Here is a 25,749-nt window from a genome sequence, read left to right as displayed (position 1 = left end):
TGCTGCTTAAGCTCACCCTTCGTCCTACCATGCCCAAACCCTCTGTCTGCAGTCTGCTTAAGCCCAGTTAGCAGCTGTGAGAGAGGGAAAGCAGTTGTTGTCAGCTGCTTTCTGCCGTTTTAGCTACTTAGCAGAGCTGTTGGCCAAGGGGATAACTGTTCTGCACAACATATGCTACAGAGGTATATGCCCTAATACTAGAAGACAAGTCTTCAAGTGTGCAGCATACCTAATAAAAGCCTGCTTGGAGCAGAGGAGGTGACCTCATGCAGAGGAGACAGCGCAGTGTGACAGCCAGCACTGCTTACTCCCGTCCTTGTCTGCACTCACAGTTCAGGTGAAACCAGCACTTCTTATGCTTTTGTAGGCTGTGGCAAAACTAACAGGCCGAGAATTAATGGCTTATGCGAAAGCTGGAGCTGTGGCTGATGAAGTGCTCTCATCCATCAGAACAGTGGCTGCTTTTGGTGGGGAGAAGAAAGAAGTTGAAAGGTTTGTTTGGACAAATTGTAAGGTCTCTGGTTTCTTTTTCCTGTAGGAACATAACTCTGTAATGTACTTCAGAGTCATGGAAATTAATTTCTAAATTCTACAACAACAACCATCTGTTAGCTTTGAGAATTGTGTCCATGTATATTACAGAAATTCAGGTTTCAAATAACATTACATACACAAAACCAGTTTCATAATTCAGTTAATCAGTAAAATAAAACATCACCAATGCTGTCTTCAAGTAATTTCTGCTTGTAGGAACATGCTGTCAAATTTCCCCTAAACATTGTCTATTACTTTTGCAGCACAGCTGAAAACTTTGGATACTTTCAAGCCAAGTAGGAGAACTAGTTCTAGCAAGATATAATGATGATGACAATGTTAAGCTGCAAATTTCTCTTAAATTTGTGTAAAACATAACAAGGCTGCAGGATGTCCTCTGAAGTGTTGGCCATATTCTCAAATCTTTTGTCACTCTGCTAAAACGCCAAACCCCATGGTGAGGTGTCTGCAGTGAGTGTGGCTTTTCTTGTACTTATTACACTAGAACATACAAGGATTTAATGATCTGGGAGCATTACTGGTTTCAGCAGTGATCTCTCACTTTACAGTGAGAGAGGTATCAACCTTACATGGACCTTCTGTTAACTATAGCACAGCCAGTCTTTGAAGATGCCTCGTTTTGTTGGTCTTTCCTCATTTTGAATTTTCTGTCAATTTCATTTCATCCCCTTTTATTTTTCTCTCTTTCTACAGATATGATAAGAATCTGGTGTTTGCTCAGCACTGGGGAATTCGAAAAGGAATAATAATGGGAGCATTCACTGGTTACATGTGGCTTATAATTTTCCTGTGTTATGCATTAGCCTTTTGGTACGGCTCTAAACTTGTCCTTGAAGAAGAAGAGTATTCCCCTGGCACTCTTCTGCAGGTACCCATTTTAGTTTGATGCAACTTTTCTGGACTGTTTCTTAAAACGTTAATTCTGGAACACATATGTGTTCTTGTATCTGGTGGCTTCATGGCAACAAACAGTTTTAAAGGTCAATACTCAGTATATGACACAATTGGATAAGATTAAAAAACAATTGTTTATTTTAAAGATTTGGAATGCTGCCTATTGCGATCAGAGAGGCTTCCATTTGAGAGCCTGCTACATAATTGACAGAGGCTTGAAACTAGCTTTCCCATTGAGTGGGTCAGCATGTGGCTTCTGGGATATTGGAACTTACTTTATGATATGAAACTCCGTTGTGATAAAGAGAAACCTAAGCCAAGAAAGTTTGATCAAATCTAACCTGTCTCAGGAACAGTTTCTGTTACTTTGAATCACAATTTTCTGTTGTTAATTGCCCACCAAGCTCTATAGATGACAAAGAACAGGTAAACATATATGCTGATATAAACACACATGGCTGTGGCTTCTGCAGTCGTATACAAAAAAACATACTAACCTGCATAGCACTCATGCATCCACTTCTGCACAGTAGATGTTTTAGACACTGATGACCTAAATGCAATAAAACTAACATCTACAGATATTTTGGTTATTTGCTTTAAGCCAGGACTGCCCAAATGGCAGGCTCCTGTCCAGACCCAGAGGAAATTTTTCCTGAACTTTGGTAAGTCCTGGGTGTTCTGATGAGACATCTATTTTTGCTCCTTCTCTCCCTGTTGCACACTATGAGAACACCCAACCACCAGCAGCATGCAGTACAAAACTCCCTGCTAAATGGAGCTTAGTAAATTACTCTGGGAACACTGTAAAATCAAGTCATTCTGTTCAGGGATGATGTCCCTCACAGGAAATAATTTGCAACTGCTCTTGACACCAGCAGTTGATACAAGGTAGTGCTTTGAAAAACAAAGTGAGCAATTTCCTTGCCTTGCACATGGTAACCATAGTTCAGTACCTTCAAATGACAAAAGGCAAGCGGGGGGGGGACACTACCCTGGAGCTGAAAAATTGTAGCTGTCAATGGAGACATTCTCCCTTATGTTCCTCTTCCTCGCATTTTCCAGTCATTTTTCTTGTACTTCATGTTTTCTACCATACACTCCTACTCTGGCAGGGGGAGGGGGGAAGAAGGGAGGTTTTGTAGATACAAAACATTTAAATGTTATTTTCCTGCTCGCTGAAAAACTGTCATGCACCAGCCCTACTGCACTGAGATACACTAAGTGTTGCATTTCCTTTTTCTCCTATGAGATGTACAGAACTTGCTTCCTTCTGTTCATGATGGATTCTGACATGCATATAACCTACTTGCTTTGGGACTCATTCACACAAGAAAATTAGTTTGTAGTAAAGCTGAGTATGAACTTACGGCATGATCTATACATCACAGTCTTGATGTTTATAGTGCACAGTATGTTCACAGTAGATTCTTCCACTTTAGCCATGGGGTTATTCTCAGTAAACACCACTACAGTGCAAGGGAGAACTGCGGCCTGTGTACTTTTATGTCTTTCTCAACAGTAGTGTTTCCTTATACAGCTTGCCCATTTATCCTGACTAGGGTTTGTGCTGTATTCAAAAGGCTAGCTGAGTCCTTGATTGCTTCTTAGCTTGTGGGCTAATTATGCTCATATAGTGAGTCCTTGCAGCTCAGCTGGTGCACAAGAAGTCATTAAGCCACTGTGGTTTGATTTGCCTGTCTAAGCTCTAAAGTGTAATAAAAATGTGTTGTCATATTTTGTTAAAATATTTTTCCACTTCTTCAGGTTTTCTTTGGCATTTTAGTAGGAGCTTTAAATCTTGGCCAAGCATCTCCCTGTCTGGAAGCCTTTGCCACTGGCCGTGGTGCTGCAGCAAATGTTTTTGAGACAATAGATAAAGTAAGTAATGCATTTCTAAGCTGTGTCACTTTGTAGTGGAAAAATAATTTAAAAAGCCCCAAGCAGCAGTAGTTTTATCTGCTGTGCAAATGAGGAAAAATGAGGGCAATTAAAGAAAAATTGACTGTGCAATAGAAAGGTCTAGTGGTGTGCACACGAGCTCAGAGAGGGTGTTGAACAGATGTCTTAAGTGGCCTGTTACTGAATAATGAAGTTTTATCCCTGTTACAGCTGTATTTTACTCCCATTTCTCCTTATGTACAGTTACCGACAGGCGCTGCCTCCTGGAAAGTGTACGGGCAGGCTGTAACAGTCACCTTGCAGCCAAACTTGCGGCAAGCATCTAGCTCCCGGCCTCCAGGTGGCATCAAAAGATGTGGCTTTATTGGCATTAGTGGCAAAGGTGGATTCTGTCGTCTGTCACAGAGCTACCCTGAGTTAAACCGAGACCATATTAGCATAGGCACTGGTCACACAGCAGTCATAAATGTTAAATCACAATATTATCTAGACAGATAGATATTTGAAATAAGGTTGTATGAGAAAGAGCAACTGGCATTTATTGATGAGCATTCCTTTCTGTATCTGTGTAAATTTAGTGAATGGCAAAATGCTGCTGATTTCTTAGCAGCGCATAGTGTCTCTGGGCATTGACAACCTTTACTGTGCTAAAAGTTGTGTCAACACATTAAAATGTGCTTGTCTTGTACAGAACACATAAGGGTATATAAAGAATGCTAGAGGGGCTGTGGTGATACTAATGGACATTTTAGTAACCCTTCAATGTTCTGTAACAAAAATAACACATATGCCTTATAAATGCACTCTTTGAGTTAAAGCTCTAAAATACACTGAAAAAAGAGATAAATGAGGGAAATGTTTTGTAGGAAAAAATTCAAAAAGCACAAGGAGTTGCAACAGTAAGAATTAATCACAAAATTCAAGATAAGGCTGAGCCAGATAACCTTAGGGTAAAAAAAAAAGCAAACTAAAGCGAGACTTCATCTGTCTGGAGAAAGGGTGACAAAATTAGATCCATCTGCTTGCAGCATTTGTAGATTTGTGATTAGACAGTAAAAGCACAGCCCTGCCCTCGTACAGCTTTTTTTCTGGCACTAAGCTTATAGCCATGCTGAGGTTCTGATTCACAGGATCAGTGAAACTTTGCTTCACAGCTTAGTATCTGAATTTAAGTAAGACATATTCCTAAAGAGGAAGCAATCTTCTAGCCGTTCTTAACATCTGAGAACATATACATTTCTCGTATTAAAACTCCCTTCAATCTGTTAGACCTGGCCAAAAGTTTGTGTGACCCAAAGCACTTCATGGGAAAACTTCAGATCAGGATTCCAGCTCTTAGGACTGGCTGAACAAGGATGGATGTTTTAAATGCAAAGTGGTGAAGCATGCAGAACTTCAGCAATGAATTGGTGGTTCAGTGCTGTAGGAGAATGTTTACATAGCATGATTTTATTCCTGAGTAACTGGTTAAATTAACTTAGTCAAAAGTGCCTCAGTCAGCAATGCTGGTCCAGCAAAAACTAGCTAAATGGTTGACTGTGGTAATTGCAGGAAGCCTCAAATGAGAAGAGGGTGCATTCGTCTTGCCCATACTACCCACCACTGACAACTCCCCTGTCACTTTGGCTTCAGTTTCATGTCCCCGGGGCAGAGCCTGCTGCTGGCTCAGCACAGCCAAGTGCTGTTCAAACAGAAGTGCCATGGCTTTGTAGGATATTTGGAATATTTATCTACTGCAACAGCATTGGTTGTTTAACAGCAAATAAATAACACAATAAATTCTATCCTAGAAACCTGTCATTGATTGCATGTCAGATGATGGCTACAAGCTGGATAAAGTACGAGGTGAAATTGAATTTCATAATGTAACATTCCATTATCCCTCCAGACCAGATGTAAAGGTAATTATTCATCATTCATTTTGTGAACACTGTAATTACTGTAAACAATCAAAATACCCTGGTTCTGCCAGCAATTTCTAGATTTTCAGTAGAGTTTGTTTTCCAGAATCCCAGATGCTCTGTTTAAAAGTAGACAAAATAATTCTGTTAAAGGGTTCTTCTACTTGCCATTCTGCTTATTTTACCATTCTGACATATCCTTTGCCATACATATTCCTTGCTGCTGAACTTAAACTCGTAGTAATTTCAGACAAAATGATCTGCATGCAGCTTTTCTCACAGTCAGTTATGCACTTGTATCAACATGTGCTAGAATAGGACACAAAGTAATGAGCTGAATGGTGCGGGAGATTTAATAAAACTCTTCCATTACCCTGGGGGTGTGTCACGTGACCCACTAAAATGCTAGGAAAAGGTACAGGAGCACTGACTGTATACCCCATTATTTCACTACTACTGTGTTTGAATTAACAAATTTTCCTTGGAAAAGCATATTGTTGGACAAACAAACTAGTGCTACTTCTTCTAAAGACAGAGGAATATGAAGCATCAGATTTTTCTACATAATTTCACTGTTGCTTACTTAATGTTTATGCTTTAACAGGCATTTATAATACCTGTACAGTGTTCTTTAAAGAGGATTTGTTGCCAAGTTCTCCAGTGGTGTTAACTTGACTAATTCTTGATGATGAACAGGAAGAAACAAAGATCAAAATCTGTGTCCATCATGGAAAACAGTGCTCTGTGTTTATAAGCTGTTCAAACAATGTAAAATATTTGGGTTTCTTTTTCCTTTTCCTAATATTTTGCTGAATTTCATGAAATTACTTTGAATCTTCCTTTTAAGATACAGAATATACCTGTTAGGTTGTGTGACTATGAGAGAATTTTAATGGGTAGATGCTGTTTTGGTTTTTTTTTTTTCCCCTTCTCTAGATTTTGGAGAACCTTAATATGGTTCTTAAAGCAGGGGAGACAACAGCTTTTGTTGGAGCTAGTGGAGCTGGAAAAAGTACAACAATACAGCTCATTCAGCGTTTCTATGACCCCACTGATGGCATGGTGAGTGTACCAGCCTAGAATGTGTTTCTCTAGCCTTAGGGACATGACAGAATGTCATGGTTTCTTCTCCAAGGTGGGAAGGAAGACAGCTAACTTTTTATTTTATTTTATTTTATTTTATTTTATTTTATTTTATTTTATTTTATTTTATTTTATTTTATTTTATTTTATTTTATTTTATTTTATTTTATTTTATTTTATTTTATATTTCTGAAATACCCTCTTGTACATTTCAGGGGAATCCTGAACAGTCTTATAAAAAATAATTATGTGAAAGAGAAAAACTGTTAGGAGAAAATAAAATCTCAGTGCTACTTTGAGTAAAAACTTTACCTATAGATACAATAATTCAGGGGTGACAAATCATTTTCCATTCTGGAAAACACAGTATTGAACATTAAACCCTCCTGGACACATTCCTGTGCAATCTACTCTGTGTGACCCTGCTTTAGCAGGTGGGTTGGACTAGGTGATCTCCAGAGGTCCCTACCAACACCAACCATTCTGTGATTATGTGATTATCCTATAATATTGCCCTGGTATATGTAATTATCATTTAATAATGAATTGGCTAAGAATATAAATTACATCTATTAACAGCCTCATTCCATTTGCGTGATCCTAGTTGGCACAAAGCACATACATGGTGACTTGTATTTGAATGTATAAAAGACAAAGAACCAATCCATTGTAAACATATAATCATAATTTTGATGGTTACTTTCCACCTGGTTTTACTTCTGAGGCCAAGCAAAAAGAGGTATTGGGAAATTAAATCAAAGGGCACAGCACCTAGGCCCAAGAACGAGTATATACTACTGCCACTGCATTGTATTCTTTTATGTCTGAAAGCTGTTTTTTACACTGATCATGCAAACGCAGTGTCACAGGCCTTTCATTTCCATTGTGTCTTTCTTTGTGTCTGAACTGTAAGTGATAATGTCCCTGACTTTATTTTTGTCCGTGTTTTAATTTGCTTCTGTAGATTACCCTGGATGGCCATGACATTCGTTCCCTCAATATCCAGTGGCTACGCTCACAGATTGGTATTGTTGAGCAAGAGCCAGTGCTGTTTGCCACCACGATTGCGGAGAACATTCGCTATGGTCGGGATGAGGCCACCATGGAAGACATAATCAAAGCAGCCAAACAGGCCAATGCTTACAATTTCATCATGGAATTGCCGCAGGTACGCTGAACCTTGTAAAATGTTTGGCAGAATTTGATAAAAAAAATAGAGAATCCTTTCGTCCCTTCTTCCGTACAGCCATTTGTGCTCAGGTGGAAGGGGAGAAGATTGATACAGATAGTAGGCAGCAACCTTTCCTTTGACTAAAGTTAATTAGGTCTTACTACATATATGTCACCAAGTTAAAAAACAAACCAAACCCCCACAAACCAAGAAGAATTAGTTCCTCAGGAATCATATGCACAACATACAATATCATGGTAATAATCATAACATGATTTTTAAATATGGATTTTTCATGCTATGGAGATGTGTTTCTGCTCAGACCAAAAGCAATTCAGAGCCCAGACTCTCACTAGCCAGCATATGTTTTTGAGCAGTCTGTACTGATCCTCATAACCTCCTTTCCTTCTATGAGCTCTATAAGTTACTTAGAGGTTCCCTCTTCCCTGGTTCCTTCCCTCAGGATGACAGGGCTTTGATCAGTCCTATGTTATCCTCCTTACAAAGCCCACATTTCATACTACTGGGCTGTTTACTTCTCTAGAATGTTATTTTGCCAAATAGCTTCTCAAAGGCATAAATTACAGCAGTGAATCTGATTGACAGGTTTCAAGTACCATTAACTAATGTCAGTACGTACTTTTTATCCTCCATCTGTGCACTTCCAGGCTTCCAGGAAACTATTCATAGAAAGACTCTGTAAATGCCCCTTTATTTCCTGGAAATGAAGGACTAAACAAGATTTGGCTTTAGGTGAATATAATTATCCTGGCTCTCAAGATGATAGGCTGTATGTGTGGTCTACCTGAACCCAATGCCACCAGAGTATGATGTCCCTGAGTCACAGACAGTGTTCATGAGTCACAGGCCATCAGCAGACAAGTCCAGCTCTGTGAAAAGTTTTCTGGCGAATCATCTGATGGAGAATGGGCAGGTGTTTCCTCTCCATTCCAGCTTTTTCTGATACAGTCATTTTGAGCCAAATCAGAACATTTCACTTTTTCATCAGTACATGCTTTTGGCTTGGGGTTGGAACCCCAGTTTAGGCAAAATGATGTTGTTCATTATGAAGTTATTTCATCAGCTCTCCTTTGAATCTGTTACACTAACAATTTTTTGTCTTTCAAAGATGATATATTTTTAAAGTCTACTCCCAGGACAAATCTGAGAGACATTTTTACCAATGTCTTCACCAGAAGCATAACAGACCCTTTTGTTATTTGTTTAATTTTCATTTTTTTCCTTCACACAGCAATTTGACACTCACGTTGGAGAGGGTGGAAGCCAGATGAGTGGAGGTCAAAAACAGAGGATAGCTATCGCTCGAGCTCTTGTGCGAAACCCGAAAATCCTGCTACTGGATATGGCTACGTCAGCACTTGATAATGAAAGTGAAGCAACAGTCCAAGAAGCGCTTCATAAGGTTTGCTATAGCATAGCATAAATAAGACTTAAAAGGGCAGAAATTATTTTTAATGCATTCTGTGGAGGGTCCTGCAGAATTGCCACAAAGCAGTGAGAAGCTTTTTTTAATAGCTGTTTCATATGCGCAAGTCGAACCTTAGTATTATTGACAGTGAATAGATTTTTTCTTATGCTGGGACATTAACAGAAATCCATAGCTCCCATTGTTCCCGTTGCTCAAAAAAGAAGCTCATCTATGGGCTATGGATGGAGTTCAAGTCAGAGTCAGCTGAAACAACTAGGATGACTCCTGTTGATTTAACCAATCTTTAGATTACATAGTGCTGGTTCCAAGCATTTCTGTTTGCTGGGAATGGGGCTGTTGTTGTTCCCTGGCAGGCTCGCCTTGGTCGCACAGCAATCTCGATAGCTCACCGCCTGTCAGCCATCAAAGCTGCCGATGTCATCGTTGGGTTTGAGCATGGAAGGGCTGTGGAGAGAGGAACTCATGAGGAACTCTTGAAGAGGAAAGGGGTTTATTTCATGTTGGTGACCTTGCAAAGCAAAGGAGACACAACACTTAGCAGAGAAGCAAAGGAAAGTAAGCATTTTGTTTTCTTTTGTAAAATGACATGAAATTCCACAGAATGCAGATTTTTTTTTTTTTTTAATGAGAGCTAGTTGCTGCATCTTTTCTTCTTCCACCTTTATGACTGAATTTTAACATTCATAGAAGTAACACCCCGATAGCCCTGGCCAAAGTGTTTTTCTGCATATGCACTTAATGACCTTCCTAATATAGATCTGCCCTGAAACATTAATCCTGACCTGCAATACCTGTCACTTTATAGCTCCATTTAGTGCTGACAGTCTGGTCCTGCTGCATTTGAAATGCAAGCAAATTACAGAGTATGCTGAAACCACCCTATTTGTTTTACTGGAGGCAGATTTGAATAAAAGCTTCTGGAAATAGAGGTGTAATAGAATGAGCTGTTGTATTTTTGTGGATATCTTAGATACGATTATCTTAAGAGAGCAATTACAGCGCTAAAACAGGGAAACAGCCTTTAGCAGTCACATCCCAAGTGAGATGGTCCTTGGATTAATACTCAGTTAACTTCACCATTTCAAATACAAATATAAAATTTATGGTATGTGTAGGCTGAGTAGAAAGGTTGTATCACATTTCTTACATTCTACAAAGAATTCCAGTTATGACTTGGAGACACTGCACTTCTTTGCAGAGGGACAGTGGACTTAGATTGTATGCAGTTTTAGCACAAACTGAAGAGCTCTATAAACTATATTTTACAGCAGCAGAAAATAACGTGATTGAGCCAAATCTTGAGAAAGTCCAGTCATTCAGCAGAGGAAGCTATCGGGCCAGTTTGCGGTGAGTCTTAAAAATGATTGTGAATCTCAATATGTTTCCAGATCTCTATACTTCATCCCACTATTCCAAAATCCCAATAGTGCTAATGAATTGCTTCTCCGTATGTTGCATGAAAGAGAGTGGAAGGGCTCCAAGCATTTTACGAAGACAGAGCTCACTTGGAAAGAAATAGCGCGGGTAATACATTACTGATTGAAGGCTCATGGATAAATAGCAAGACTCTTACTTTACTCCCCTTTCTATCCATAGTATCTTCTCTCTAGTTCTGGTTCTACTGTGTTAATGTTCCTTTCTTAATATTACTGGCATACAGCCATATATTTGTATTACCTAATGCACTTTCAGTCTTGTCACTTGAAGAATGACTCGCTGTGCAATTGCTGGAGAAATCAATGCAATGTACAAGGACATTTCATTATGGATTCTACTTGATGAAAGTTAGAGTTTTACGAGCCAGACTGTCTTGTAGCTAGACACTTATTTCTTTCAGGCAAGCTCATGTCAGAGATGCAAGTGAATATGTCTCCTACATTACAGGGTTAGGTTTTGTCGGGGATAGTGGTGGATTGTTTCAGTATCCTGTTTTGCTGGACTGAATTACTTGATAGTCATAATGGTGTATTAACCTGCTGTCTTAACAGCTTGTGCAAATATAGTAGGACACACCAGAATTTTGCTTAACAAATACACAGTGCAGAGTACATATAAGACAACATCTGAGTGGTGGGGGTGCAATATGATTTTGAAAAGTATTTGTCCTTGTGGGATATTAACCTCTTGAGAAGCTGAGAGAACACAGAAAAAGAACGAAAAGCTCTCTGAGATTCCTGTGATTTGCTTCAGTGAATCCTGATTTAGTTCATATGAGAACTGCACCTGCTTTGCAAGCAAATATTGTGTTATTGAGCTGTGAAGAACAGACCATTTCTGTCCTCTTTACAGAGCTTCACTTCGGCAGCGCTCCAGATCTCAGCTCTCTAATGTGGTCCCTGACCCTCCATTATCCGTTGCAGGAGATCATGCAGAGTCTATGTATCTGATGGCTTCTTATGAAGAAGATGATGGACAGGCAAAAGAGGTCAGGTCCAATAGTTTGTTATTCAGTTTTTGGCCAAACAGGTTATATTACTTGGTAATGATAACCTGTAGATATGTGCCTCTGTTACAGTTGTTGTGGGCAGATACATATTCTTGGATCGATCCTTTACTTAAACTTATACTGTTGGGAAACAGTATACACAATACTTAAGGTCCGTAAACAAAAGGCTTTTATTTTGCAGCTTGGCCCGACTGGCAAATGATTTGGTGGCAGAAGGATTTATATTATTGTAGGTTCAAGTGGTAAACGTAAAAGGTTTGTGGTACACGTGGAGCTGTAAATCTTATGTTGCTATATTACTTATAAAAAAGAAAGCAAAAGAAGTATAGGAAAAAAAGAAAAGTGAGAAAGATTTCACAATCCTTATGGCTCCACTTTATGTATGATGGCGTTCATAGTCTCCAATCCAGTGATGTGCGACATCCTCTGGTGTCTTGTTCAGTTCATGTGGCAAGACTGGTGGGCAGAGTGGTCCTTGGGATGGTGGGTGTGCACCACCAGTGCTTGTACAAGGTGGGCCTTTATAGTCCTCTGGGTTGTCTGCTTGCGTAATCTTTGGTCTTTTGTGCAGGTGTTACTGAGGGGGCGCTTGCAAAAGACCTGAAAGGTCTCAGGCCATCTTGAAGGGTCTTAGCTTTTCCCTTTGTGTCATACTGGGCCTACATGCTCTCCAACACATCTCCCACCTCCTGTATCAGCCAGGTGGCCTTGGTCTGTGGCTTGTTAGCTTGCCGTTGATATGTAAATCGCAATCCACCTTCTCACAAATGTGCCATCTCCTGCTACTAGAGATGTCCCATCTCCGGTCGCTGGATGAACTGTTTTTGCCACAATGTTTGAGCCATTCTACTTTTCAGTCTGTGACAAATCTTCATTTTGGGCATTTCTAGCCATATGAACTGAGGGAGATGAGCAGGGCTCAGCATATTGTGTATTACAAAAACTCTGTACAAATTAAACTGCAGGGCAAGTTGTAATTTGATGATGAATATTCTGCTCTTCCTGGGAATAATTATGGGAACTCAGTATATAGTCTGAGGATGTTTCACAGAAGGGAGGCATAATTAGCATGTATAAAGCCTGACTCCAGCTACCACCGAGACCTCCCTAGTTTTAATTACATAGCATACCTGCTAATTTGATGCAGAGTCTGATCACTGTGTTCACCCACAATACTTTTAAAAATAATATTTAAGAAGATTCCATGAGTGACACAAAAAGATGCTTGTGAGGAAGATGTTGCATCACACCTCATCTGGAGGCAGCAAAAAGAGAACAGCTTAAGTTTCAGCAGCAGAAAATCTGAAATGGGTCATAATTAACCTCTTAAGTTAGAATAAGTAGAGCTGCACAAGGCATGAATATTTCTCTTTTTCTCCACGGACAGTAAAGGTAATCGGTTATGTAACCCTCTTGTGACTCCCTGTGCCCACAAGAGCTCCAGACAGCAGCCAAGACCCATCACTGCCCTTTCCTGTGCAAAACTAGAGCAGCTGTTTGGGCCCTAGATGGCCATTTAACAGATTATGCAATTTAACTCACTGTCTAAGGGAGAACATCACTGGGAGACTGCATTTGTTTCATAAATCCAACCCTTTTTTTTTTTTTTAGGAATCCGCTGTTGTGGAGGAAGATGTCAAGCCTGTACCATTTACCAGAATTTTGAAGTACAATGCCTCCGAATGGCCATACATGGTGCTTGGATCTCTGGCAGCAGCTGTGAACGGAGCAGTCAGTCCACTCTATGCTTTGTTATTCAGTCAGATACTTGGGGTATGTTACGCTAACATTTTCAAGTCTATTTTAGCTCTGAAGCAGAGGGGAGTGAATGTATGATGCAAAGCTTGACATGTTTTGAGGAAATCTTCAGATCTCATCAAGTAAATGGGATTAGCCTTCTTGCCTATAAAAAATTATTCAGTAGACATATTTATATCACTGTCATCACACTATCATTTGCGCTCTTGAAGGAGTAGGTTTGTTAGCATTATCATTTCTTCTTCATTATCTCTCTTGTCACTTTCCAGGAACTGCTGGCAGTGGGTTTCTATAGATGCATACAGTTTATCTTAGATGAGTCAAGATGTACCTTGTGCAGGTACAGTGGAGAGAGACACGCAGAGGTCTTTCCCTGCAGAATTTTCTTCCACAGACTTGGCCAAGCTTTGGAGAAAGCTTCGGATTGGAGGCAAAAAATACTTCACTTTTGTGTTCATAAATTTCAGGGAGCTCTTTGCTGCCTGGTCCCTGCAGAATGCCCTGAGAGAGGTAGATAATTGTATATCATTTACTAAAGTATGCATTACCATCAAAATCCACGGCCTCACTTGAAACTTTTCAAGAGTTCAGCCATGATTGTTTTTTCATTTGAAAACTTCCCATAATAAAGAGAGGATTCTTCTCATTTTGTAAAACAGCTTTTTGAGGAAACATCTGCCAAGTTAGTGGGAAACGAGTGGGCTGCCTGAAGAAATTCAGCACGGCTCTAATGCCTAAGAAAGTGTCCTAAATTTTCGGAGTTAGGAGGCTAGAGAAAAACCTCTCTATTGATTCTGTTCTTATTGGGTAAAGCAATGACGCTTTTACTGGGAGGAAAACAGGAATGCCACTATTGCTTTGTGGTTTGGGTACCCATCTGAGATAGGATAAAACTTGTTTTGTGATTCCCACTTATTTGTTTAGGTCATTGTAGGTACATATATGTGTAAAAAAGAATATATGACCTAAAGGGCAGACACTCTGCCAGGTACTGGAGGTCCAAAACCTTTCAGGCACGAAAGTCTGACTGACTGACTGAATGCCCCAGCATCTGAGCTACTGATTAGAAAAGAACTGAGAAAATGCTCCTAATAGCAGTGCCAGCAACCTGTCAAAGGAAAACTTAACTTTTTGGTGTTTACTTTTTTTGAGGAGGAGGGTGTTTTGCCTTAGACATTTCTGTCTGGGAAGTTACTCAAGACTTTGAATCACATTTTCTTGCAGCTTGATGTTTGCTAGCCAAGATCCAGGGAGGGGCAGAGCAAAAGATGTCCCTGTCCCTGTTGATTCGCTTAGTAACTCCTGGCCAATGTGCTCGGCCTTCTAGCCATAGGTGTGCTACCTCCAAACACCTTTTGCATGTTTAAACCTCATGCCAAGGACTGTGGCTTTCACTAGACAACAGGTGAGACACTGCTACATGCATTCTGCAGTGAATGACACAGAATCACAGAATGTTAGGGATTGGAATCTAACCTTTGATTCCTTTTGAGAGAGGTTTTCTAGACACCAGGAGATGTCATCCTGCAAGATGCTAAATGCCTTCATTGCCAAGGATTAATTCCTTCTCTGAAGGTTTCCGTTCATCAAAGGAGAGAGGTTGCAAGAAGAAAACAAGCCATAAAGAACATGAGCAAAGTCCAACATCTGTGTTTCATTATTAATAAATTTAAAACATTTCTGCCTGGTGCCAAGGCAGTCAGGCAGATGGAATATGCATCTGCTTTCCAAGCTGTCTGAATATCTGCGATGATGTTGTGACAGACATGTGGGCTTGTACTTTGAGACCAATATGCTGGGGAAGTGAGGGAAAAAATCCCCACAGCTATGAAATGAAAGGATAAATTTAGCAAAGGCTGCCTTGAAGGTTCTCAGAAATTAATCCTAAAAAGTGAATGAAGAACTGGATAATACTGCATATGTCTTCTGATCAGTTCAGATCAGAAGTGTACCTTTGGAACAAGTTTCTCAGTAGTTTCTTCTTACTGTGCTTTGGTTCCCAGTGTGGAACTGTCTCAGAGTATGGGAAATGGATCCTTTCCAGTGAAACTTAACTGGAAGATGTGCTCCCACTGCTATTGGGCATGGAGCCCATGGCTGCAGATGAAAGAGAGTCCATGCTAAACCTGTTGAAACTTGTATAGTCTGAACATGGACACCTCAGCAACAACTCTTTCCTTTTATAGACCTCATGCTATTGTCCATGCCACATGTTACTGTAGTTCATGTTATTTTTTTAAATCAACAACATAGGTGAAATACACAGCTGAGCATGTTAGGATAGCTGCAGAATGGGATAGTTCAGTTTTACAGGACAGACTTGCAAGGGGAAAAAACCCCTTTGTTTGCAACACAGAGATCTCTTCTTTTTATTGAAACACACCTAGTGATTTTTTTTTGGTAGAAAAGATTAACCCGAGGAAGTAATACGCTTTGGTACTGATAAGACAGCATGGCATTGGAACAGCTCTTAGCTTGAAATGCTAAGTGCCGTTTTGATACTATCATTTTGGATTTAGTAGGATTTGTTTTGTTGCCAAGGTACGGATGTACAAAGTTAAAATACTTGAAGTGGAATTCCCACTAGAGAACAGCAATTTCTTTTTCTCAGATTCATGCTCTAATTCTTCCCTGTTACTTTGACACATAGCTCACTTCAAAACACAAATAGCTTGAGTTGAGCTTGTAAGACTAGTACTTAAGCTTATTTTTGTGGATTTTTTATATTTTGCAGCTGTAATTAAAATTCCTTCTTCTCTATTTACTGTTAAATACTTACCTAGAAGAATTCAAGGTGATTTTGATATTAATCAAATGCACAAGTTGTTCTTAATAATGCCTTACAGACAACAGGTTGAGAGATTAGTCAATTTATAGTAATTTTTACTTGTGAAATCCAATCAGAATTAATTTGAGGTTAGTGGAGAAATACAAACATGAGCTGTGGCTTATACCTGAAAGCAGCAGAAGTAGTTTAACAGCTTCAGGTAGGTTAACTGACCTACAGATGAACTGCTCTGACTCAAAGGAATTGCTAAGGGACGGCTACTTAGATGTGGACCTCTACTTCAGCAGCAGCAAGTAATGCTGGCAGGTGTTGAAAATGAGCAGATATTAAGACCAAGCGATAAAAGGAAATACCATGGAGACAGGATGGGAAGGACTCTACTTGAGGCATTAATGCTTTTTCTCAGTAAGCGAATAGCTTGTATTCACATTCCTTCAGCAAAAGACCATAGGTTTCTCCTGAATCCTACTCATAAAGATGATAATCTGTTAGTGTTGTGCAAGGAGAGTCATGCTAGGGTATCATTGTTTACACAGACTCCACTTTTTATGGCCCAATAAAGTTGCAATTGTCATAGATTAGAGAGGAAGTGAGGGAGCTGCTGCACTGTTGCTTTGCTGCTAGGCTGTTTTTTCATTGCTCTTCACTGATTATCACACTGGATCTTGTTTAGAGCAGGGGATGATTGGTTAACTGTATTATAAACAGGGATGGGCAACACGTAGTAGCAGTATGTGGAGACACCAAGTGTAATAAACTTGTTGTTTAACAGGAGTAAAAAGCATTATGTTGTACCCAGGCTCACCTTAGGAAAAACAAGGAACCAGGTCTTGGCAAGGGCTGAGGGAGAGCTCTGTGTCCGGGCTTTGGCTCTAGGGTGGGCTTCTGCACTTGGCAACAGGGAGTCATGAATAAACTTCACACGCAGCAAAACTGACACTTCTAACATGATGCCACCCATTTTTTTTTAAAGACCTTCTCCATTCTTGATGAAGAAGAACAAAGAATCCAGATCAATGGTGTCTGCCTGCTCTTTGTCTTTATTGGAATTATTTCGTTTTTCACACAGTTTCTACAGGTAACAGCAGTCCAATATGGGTACATTTTCTTCCTGATCCCTTGCTCTGTGCATATCTCTTTCTGTGCATTATCTGTTTGTATTTTTATGCACCCCAGGGATACACATTTGCCAAGTCTGGTGAGCTGCTTACAAGACGGCTACGGAAAATTGGTTTCCAGGCTATGCTGGGGCAAGACGTTGGGTGGTTCGATGACCGGAAGAACAGCCCCGGTGCTTTGACTACAAGACTTGCAACAGATGCCTCTCAGGTCCAGGGGGTAAGACTTGGTAGCTTAAGAATTCTTTTACTATAAGCACTGATTGAAGTCCTATTTTGGCACATTGTCACAGAAATTAGCTAGCATGCAACCAGCACAAATAAGGTCACCATTTACTGCCCATCATTCCTGCCTGTATTACCAGAAAAAGAACACAAAAATCAATAAAATATGAACCATTAGTGGAACCTGAGGGAGCATCCAGTGCAAAAGTTTAAATTTCTTTTTTTCTGGATATTATTTAGCTTTTTGTCACAATGCTTAACTGTTTAGTTCAAAAACATCAGACTGCTATTTTAGCAACATTCGTCACTAATCCTGTTTTCAAGTTTTCAGCATGGTATTTTACTTGTTGTGACAGTTTTCATTTAGACTGACAGTCTACTTGAAACACGAGTTTACAGTACTGGCTGGGGCTCTGGTCAGGGAATTATGCAGCCAGTTTTAGTGTGACTTACTTTTTGGGAAAGTGAACCACTAACTCCATGTGTTGTGTTCCTTAGTGGATGAGAGTTAAATTATGCTGAGCTATAAAAGGTACCTACCTATCTGAATTGATGCTTTGGTAGGAGTGAGTCAGATGCCATTTTACTTGGCTCTAATGCAAGCAATTTTCTAGAAACAAAGAAGGAAACATACAGATTTCTTTGTTACAAAAATTGTCCTGTTTCAACTTGACTGAAGATGGTGGGTTAGTTTTTAAAAAGTATTAATTGAAGTTTTAAGAATTTAAAAGACAAATGAGAGAAGAGGCTCCCCAAACCCGTATCAGCAGCAATTTCTACAAAATCAGAGAAACCAGCTGCAAACCTCTTCAGCCCTTTCAGGCACTTACAGGGTATATTGTAACTGAAATAAACAAACTTGTAAGCCACTGACTGAACCATTTAATAGCCTCCCAAGGGACATCTTTGTTCTAAGCATGTGTAGAGCAGCGGGGCGCAGCCATTCCACCCACAGCTGTGGGGAAACACCAGAGCTACCTGAGGAGCAGTGTCCTCCACCCTTCACTGCCCGACACAGAGTGCAGCCAGCTGCTGCTGCTGCAGAGCCAGCTGAGGTGAGAAGATGCAGGCGAGTGTCTGGGCTCTGAAAATGTCTGCGTCTGCACAGGAGTAAGAAGTGGAATCTTGGAGTGTGTGTGGGGTGTTAGAGCTGCAGGATCCCGTTAAGAGCAGCCCCACGGCTGTTCCATTGGGTTGCAGATCTGGGAGGTGCATCTTCTACCCTGGCCACCCCCGAGCACTTCACACTGTCACTGCTGGTCAGAGCAGGAGCAGATGATGAGCATTCTGTGCTGCAAGGTCACATCCTGTGAATGAATTTGACTGAAAATGGTCAAGGATAGCAAATGTATTTTTTTTTCCTAATGCATAGCAACCTAGTTCCTATCCGGGGCTGCTGTTTACTGCCATGAAAGGAAATAACCTTTGAGTAAATAAATCAAGTTTATAACAAAGAATAGTGTTCTTGAAGTACATATGAGAAGATGAATGCATTCAATAAAGGAGATGTCAAAGGCATATTTAAAATCCTTCCTTAATCATAGAATCATTTCAGTTGGAAGAGACCGTCAGGATCACCAAGTCCAACCATAACCTAACTCTAGCACTAAACCATGTCCCTAAGAACCTCATCTAAATGCCTTTTAAACACCTCCAGGGATGGTGACTCCAGCACTTCCCTGGGCAGCCTGTTCCAGTCCCTGACAACCCTTTCTGTGAAGAAGTTTTTCCTAATTTCCAATCTAAATCTCTCTCAGCACAACTTGAGGCCATTTCCCCTTGTCCTATCACTTGCTACTTGGGAGAAGAGACCAACTCCCTCCATGCTACAATCTCCTTTCAGGCAGTTGTAGACAGCAATAAGGTCTCCCCTCAGCCTCCTTTTCTCCAGGCGAAACAGCCCCAGCTCCCTCAACCGCTCCTCATAATAAAGAGACAGGCAAAAATGCAACTTTAATTTGTCCTTCCTCAGTGATGTTTCTTACTGATTGTGGCACAGCTGAGACTTTGTTGTTAAGTTGCAAAAGGGTTCTGTTTATTATTTGAATCTAGGTGGATAAATGTAGGGGCTAAACTGAGTATCCAGATGAGTGATTCCCCAGGGAACCACGGGAACTAATGTCAACAGTTAGATTACCCTTCTCACAATTGTTAGACACGATTTTCTGAGTTCACAATGGAAAGTTGGGTTGATAAAAGGAATATTGGACATTTGCAGGCCTGTTGATACAAGTGTTGGAAATAGTATATCCAAACTGGCTAAATTCTAGTGCAGTCAGCAGCCCCTGGTGCCTTATGATATTTTAATTAAATTTTCCTATAAAACTTTAGAAAACTCTAAATTGTATTAAAGATTATTGAAGTTACTATTGGAGTACAAGTCAATCATCTCTGTTTCTTTTCTTTGAAGGCAACTGGATCACAGATAGGAATGATTGTCAATTCCTTGACCAACATTGGAGTGGCCATGATCATTGCTTTCTACTTCAGCTGGAAACTCACTTTAGTTATACTGTGTTTCTTGCCATTTTTGGCCTTATCTGGAGCTGTGCAGGCTAAAATGCTGACAGGATTCGCCTCTCAAGACAAGAAAGCACTGGAAACTACCGGACGGGTAATGTTATTTAAAAACTAGTTTATATTTGCAGTCATGGGTAGCTGAAAAATCGGGCATTTGGGACCATCTGTAATTCAAATGTAATGAAACTGGCAATGTTTTGTAAATAAGTTGGAATATTTCATACATTTATGGGCCACTATCGAGTGCTGTTAGGAACAATCTTCAGTTCCAGAACACAAGGAAGAATTAGGACCTGACCAATTGCCCACATTCAGAATAGTTTAACTATTTACAAAAAGTGATAAATCAAAATACTGTCTGGAACTGACAAGTAGAAAAACTTCACTAATTACTCAAGGCATCAGCTTTTATTCAACAGAATGCCCCAGAGGCTGGGATGAAAAGGGCACTCAATGCTTCAGCAGTTTTGGGGATGACTGATTATGTCTGGTGTTATTTTCTAATCTATTTACCAGCACTGCATCCAAATGCTAAACACTCCGTGTTCTTCCAGAGGGATTGCTCATCAGCCACGCTAAACATGGAAAAGAACAGTCCAAACAATCCCATTCACAGCATCTACTTATCTGCTCCTTTGCATATGACAATGCAAGAGATTTGACCCTTAATTTTGGCCAGGAAAAAAACCCTGACATTGGAAGGAATATTTGAAAAAATTTATATTCAGATCTTTTCCTCCATGCTGAGAACATTCATAAGCCACATGAGTATTGCTTCCCAAAGAAAAATGTCACACTGTGAAGCTACTGTCAAAGTCCAGGCATTTAAAACCAATTTCTTAATAAAATTACTTGAGATAAGTATGGTGAAATTAGGATCAGTCAGTCAATTTGCTTCTATAGATGAAACTCTAATACAATTTTTTGGGACAGAAACTTGAACTCTGACTGGCAACAAAACACAGTGCAGAGCCAACCATTAATTAAGGCTCCAGAGAGGTTTCCAACTCAGAGAAAGATCACAAGGATTAACTCATACTTTCCTGTGTTGCATTTTTCTATTTACAAAGGCAAGCATTTCTTTATTCTTTGTCTCTGTATAAGGTAAAAATCCTGGCAATTGTGTCACTGATGTTAGAGGAATCAAGGTGTCACCCTCCATTTATATGTGCCATCTCATCAGGCTTTTTTTTGAACATAAACAAGAGAAAGAGGGAGCATGAGGAAACGTAGTAAATTCAAGTGCTTTTAACTTATGAAGCACAAGTTGGGGATAGCATCCTTTCTCTTTTCCTGACTATTGGTATTCAGTAAAACAAATAATTTAAATAAACATTTTTAATTATTAAATGCATTCAATCAAGGAAATATAATAACAGTGTTCCTAAAGCCATTTTGGCTTTTGTGAACATCCCACTTATTCACATTATGTGAAAGGAGTCACAAGTGAGAGCATGTGCCCGATTTCCAAAGTGTCCTTACAGTATGTTGGCTGTAGGGGAGCAGACAGAGCATTGCTATGGAGGATGTTAGTGGACAATTGCTTGTAGAAAGTTTCTCTTTAGGTTGGCTGAAGTTTGAGTCAGTCTGTATCATATCTGATTTAATTTATATATGATGTTAGTACCCTGTGTTCATGGAAGAATCATGCATTTGTGAAAGAGCACACTCCTCTTTTCCAAGGAAAAATTACGAACTTTTACCCTTTCTTTCTTGCTTTCTTCCTTTTTTGTTTTGTTTTGTTTCTCCTCCAGATCTCCAGTGAAGCCCTCTCTAATATCAGGACTGTAGCTGGGATAGGGAAAGAGAAAATGTTCATCAGCAATTTTGAGAAGAACCTGGTTATGCCCTATAAAGCCGCAATAAAAAAAGCACACATTTACGGACTCTGCTTTGGCTTTGCCCAGAGCATCGTCTTCATCGCCAACGCTGTCTCGTACAGATACGGCGGTTTTCTGGTTAGCGCTGAAGGCCTCCATTACAGCTTCGTGTTCAGGTGAGTCTGACCTGTGCCAGGACCAGCCTGGTCTCGGTGCAGTGTGCAGGTTCCCCGTGGCTTCCCAAGAATGACCACGTCCCCCTTCCCGCAGGGTCATCTCTGCTATTGTGACCAGTGGAACTGCTTTGGGAAGAGCTTCTTCCTATACCCCAAACTATGCCAAAGCCAAAACATCTGCTGCACGCTTTTTTCAACTGGTCGACCGTCTTCCGAAAATCAGTGTTTACAGTGAAAAAGGAGATAAATGGGTAAGAGTGGAGATGAGAAATTGGTGACGTTATCCAGCTCCATATAAGCATTGAAGTTGCACTAGCAGTTTACAAGTTGATGAGGATCACTGTGTTACAGGAAGGTTGTGCTGGTTGTATAACTGTTACTTGCCTTTGCTCTTTCGGGAGCAGTGAGCCTGGTACTAGACGGCAAGAGTAACATAAGCGTGGCTATCAGGAACGTGTCAGGGTAAAACTGTGAACAGGAGCAGGGCCAGTCTGGCTGACGCAGAGGAGAATGTTTGTTCTTTCCGCTCTGCAGTTCGCACACAAACCTGCCTATCGCTGGCTTATAATGGAGGCTTTTTTCCGTTCACATCAAAATGTTGGGGGTGTTCATAAGGAGATGAATCATCTATGAGTCACACAAAATAAAAAAGCTCAAGTTTTGGTGAATTCTCAAGTCAGTCCCAGAAAATTCAAGTAGTTTATCTTTCATTTAACTTATTTTTCCAGAATTAAACAAAAATTTGAAATAACTGTTACAAACTAAATACATTAAGTCTTTTGCTTCAGACCATGAAAATGAAGTCTCTTCATTCCCTTCAGTGTTTTGTAAAAGAGTTTTTTAAGAGTTCTGGGAAAATTGACCTGAATTCATGTATTGTTTTAATGCTGCAAAGTTCAATTTACTTTATTTTTTTTTACCCGATCCAGGTTTTTGCACATTTATGTATGGACTATCAGCAAATTTACATTTACACAGTGTCCACATTAAAATACAAAACTTACCCGCTTGCAAGGCAATCCTCTTCCTGATTGATGCCTCTGACCAGCGCAGTATGGGGAAGCATAAGCAGAGCAATAGTTTTATGAGTAATGGCTTTATCTCTAGGACAGCTACTCCAGTATGGTTATTAATCTCTCTTTCTGGGCTAATTTCACAAGTGCTAAAGTCACATTTTAAACAAGAGATGCAAGAATAGAATTTGAGGAAGAGTTACTTTGTACTTTACAACTCAGTTTTGAGCTCAAGTTCACTGTAGTATCTTTCTCCTTTATTTTTTTTTTCCCACCAGGAAGATTTCAAGGGAAGCATTGAATTTATTAACTGTAAATTCACATACCCTTCTCGGCCTGATATTCAGGTCCTGAAAGGCCTCTCTGTAGCTGTTAACCCTGGACAGACTTTGGCATTTGTTGGAAGCAGCGGCTGTGGTAAGAGCACCAGTGTGCAGCTTCTGGAGCGTTTCTACGACCCTGACCAAGGCCGTGTGGTAAGCAACAGAAACGTGGTTTGTGCGCTCTTGTTTTCAGCCCTGCTACAAGGGCTGTTCGCGTGTGTCCCGCTGGGCAGCCCAGCAGCAGTGGCACGTACACCTGCAGTTTGGGCCTTCAGCTCCTGCTCGAACAAATGTGGACTGTTCCAACACTTCCTGAATATCATCATCTCGGATGTATTCGGGCAGGAGCACAGTAGTCCGAGCCTCAGGTGTACCCTCATGCCTTAGGTACGCCCTAGGCATTCACCCTGGTAGTTCCTGTACGAAACATAGAATGTGGGGTGTACACTGTGGGAGCACAAGCAAAAATCCAGCCTGAATGGAGCAACAGAAAGTCTGGAACATCCCTAAATACATAGCTTCAATACACAGCATCTTTGCAGATTGAATTTGCCTAGGTTTAACTTCCAGTTATTCAATTACTGATAGTTTTGTGTTTTTTCCTCATGTAAATACTTAACCAACTACGTTGATTCCTCTTTCTTTGGAAAATGTGGTGATCACTATGCCAGGAAAGCAACAAACCATGTGCCTAACGTTAAGCAATTCGTTCCCTTGGACTTAAGATGGTTTAGTGTTTGGCTGGATCACAGACATACCCAGAAAATACACATCACACACAAAGGAGTCAAATATAAGCAGATTCTTCAAATCATTTAAAATCAGTTGTGTTTGCATTTTAGCAGAGCTAAATGATTTAGCCGTTTTACTATGAACTATTTGGCTTTTGCAGGCTGTTGTTTTGGAATGATGTTTCAAGTTTTCTCCTGTTTCCTGGTAGTTAATAGATGGACACGACACCAAGAAAATAAATGTACAGTTTCTTCGATCAAAAATTGGAATAGTTTCCCAGGAGCCTGTGCTATTTGACTGCAGCATCGCTGACAACATTAAATATGGCAGCAACACCAAAGAGGCAACGATGGAAAAAGTCATACAAGCAGCCCAGAAGGCTCAGCTGCACGATTTTGTCATGTCACTGCCTGATGTGAGTACCCGTGAGGCCTTGGCTGTGGAACTCCAGATAGGCTGCTCCGTGTTCATTGCAGCTGGAGTTGCTCCAAACCCAATTAAAGTTGCCACACACATGTGCCTTTTATTTACTTTTATAGCTATAGCAGCAGGAGCACAGAGGCTGTCATGACCATTCCTTATCTTCCCGAGAGTTTGGGTGTGAGTTGCTACTGGATTTTTATACAGTAGGCAAATATTTACAAAATGGAAATGAGCAGTTACAACTCTGAACTAGGAGAAAAGGGCAGATTTTTCAAAGCCACTGACAAGAAAGCAGCAGCACGGTTCAGCAGTCAAAGCATGACACTCAGTCAGGAAATATAAATCCTGCTCCCGGCTGTACGAAATTTGCCTTGTGACTGGGGTGTGATACTTACACAAAAATATTTGCAGCTGGCTGCTTACGTGCACTTAAAATGTATTTAAATGCACTGAAATAATACGAATATAAAACAGAACATAAAAGGTATGAATAGGATTTAGGCACCCAAACAAAATATTTGTCCAGAAAGGCCTTAAATCACTTTTAGCCTCTTGTCCTAAATTGTGGGTGGGGTGGGGTGTGTGGCTGTCTTTTCCGTCAGACAAATCAGCCAATATCTTGCTATCAGATTTTTCTTCCATGCCCGTCACTGTACTGCCTGCACCCTGTGCGTGGCAACACGTGTCTCCAAAATATCCCCCAAATACGTGTATCACTCGTTCAGTATTTCTGCATTGCTGGTTTGTTTAAGGCGGAGGCAGCCATGGTCGGTGCTCTTGCCTCTCTTCTCCTGCTCCTCCTTCAGGCTGTGACCTGCTGTGTTTGCTCACACCCAAATAACTTCTTCCTTTTGCATGTTTTTCAGAAATATGAAACTAATGTTGGAGCTCAAGGATCCCAGCTGTCTCGTGGGCAAAAACAACGCATTGCTATAGCAAGGGCCATCATACGAGATCCTAAGATTTTACTACTGGATGAAGCTACATCTGCCTTAGACACAGAAAGTGAGAAGGTAAATGCGCAGTGATAAGCAATAAGGGGAAGTTAATACAATGGCTGACAATGTACAACACCTTTGTTCTACAGAGACATCCCAACGTATTCCACTACATGACCACAACAGCAGGGGAGGGCCTAAGAACTTGGGCAATAATTTACGCAGCTTGGTTATACTCAGAGATTAGAGAACTAGTGGAAATTTAACAGCATGTCCAAGCTGAGCTACCATTCAGCATGTCAGCTGAATAAAGGCCTTACTTAATTTCTGCTGCTGTCAATGTTTACCTGTCCGTTCTTTGTACTGCTAAGGAACTGAGTTCATGACCCAGCTCAGCACATAAGCTTTGACTTAGCCTCATAGTCACTTGTACAAATGTTGCACAATATGGTTAATAATCTGAAGTAATCAGTCGTCTGCAGTGCTGAGCCCCAGGTTGGTTTGCACGTTTTT

General features: G+C 40.4%; 1 protein-coding gene across 4 annotated transcripts in view; it reads left to right on the top strand.

Moving 5' to 3' along the window:
• ABCB11 (ATP binding cassette subfamily B member 11) overlaps positions 1-25,749 on the top strand; it is a 52,216-nt gene that overhangs the window by 23,033 nt on the left and 3,434 nt on the right. For 3 of the 4 annotated variants that reach the window (XM_065069726.1, XM_065069725.1, XM_065069728.1), the window contains 19 exons: positions 368-492; positions 1,249-1,423; positions 3,217-3,330; positions 5,142-5,252; positions 6,189-6,314; positions 7,300-7,503; positions 8,759-8,929; positions 9,310-9,511; positions 10,225-10,303; positions 11,246-11,381; positions 13,014-13,175; positions 16,922-17,026; positions 17,125-17,286; positions 19,702-19,905; positions 21,566-21,807; positions 21,902-22,058; positions 23,099-23,296; positions 24,084-24,290; positions 25,165-25,311. In XM_065069726.1, coding sequence (XP_064925798.1) covers positions 368-492; positions 1,249-1,423; positions 3,217-3,330; positions 5,142-5,252; positions 6,189-6,314; positions 7,300-7,503; positions 8,759-8,929; positions 9,310-9,511; positions 10,225-10,303; positions 11,246-11,381; positions 13,014-13,175; positions 16,922-17,026; positions 17,125-17,286; positions 19,702-19,905; positions 21,566-21,807; positions 21,902-22,058; positions 23,099-23,296; positions 24,084-24,290; positions 25,165-25,311 — 3,027 coding nt within the window. The remainder of the gene's footprint in view (positions 1-367; positions 493-1,248; positions 1,424-3,216; positions 3,331-5,141; positions 5,253-6,188; positions 6,315-7,299; positions 7,504-8,758; positions 8,930-9,309; positions 9,512-10,224; positions 10,304-11,245; positions 11,382-13,013; positions 13,176-16,921; positions 17,027-17,124; positions 17,287-19,701; positions 19,906-21,565; positions 21,808-21,901; positions 22,059-23,098; positions 23,297-24,083; positions 24,291-25,164; positions 25,312-25,749) is intronic. The other variant, XM_065069727.1, reaches the window with a different exon arrangement.

Source organism: Columba livia, chromosome 7 (assembly GCF_036013475.1).
Source record: "Columba livia isolate bColLiv1 breed racing homer chromosome 7, bColLiv1.pat.W.v2, whole genome shotgun sequence".
Taxonomy (NCBI): Eukaryota; Metazoa; Chordata; class Aves; order Columbiformes; family Columbidae; genus Columba; species Columba livia.
Note: the sequence above shows the minus strand (reverse complement) of the source record. Positions and strands in the feature narration are given on the sequence as shown.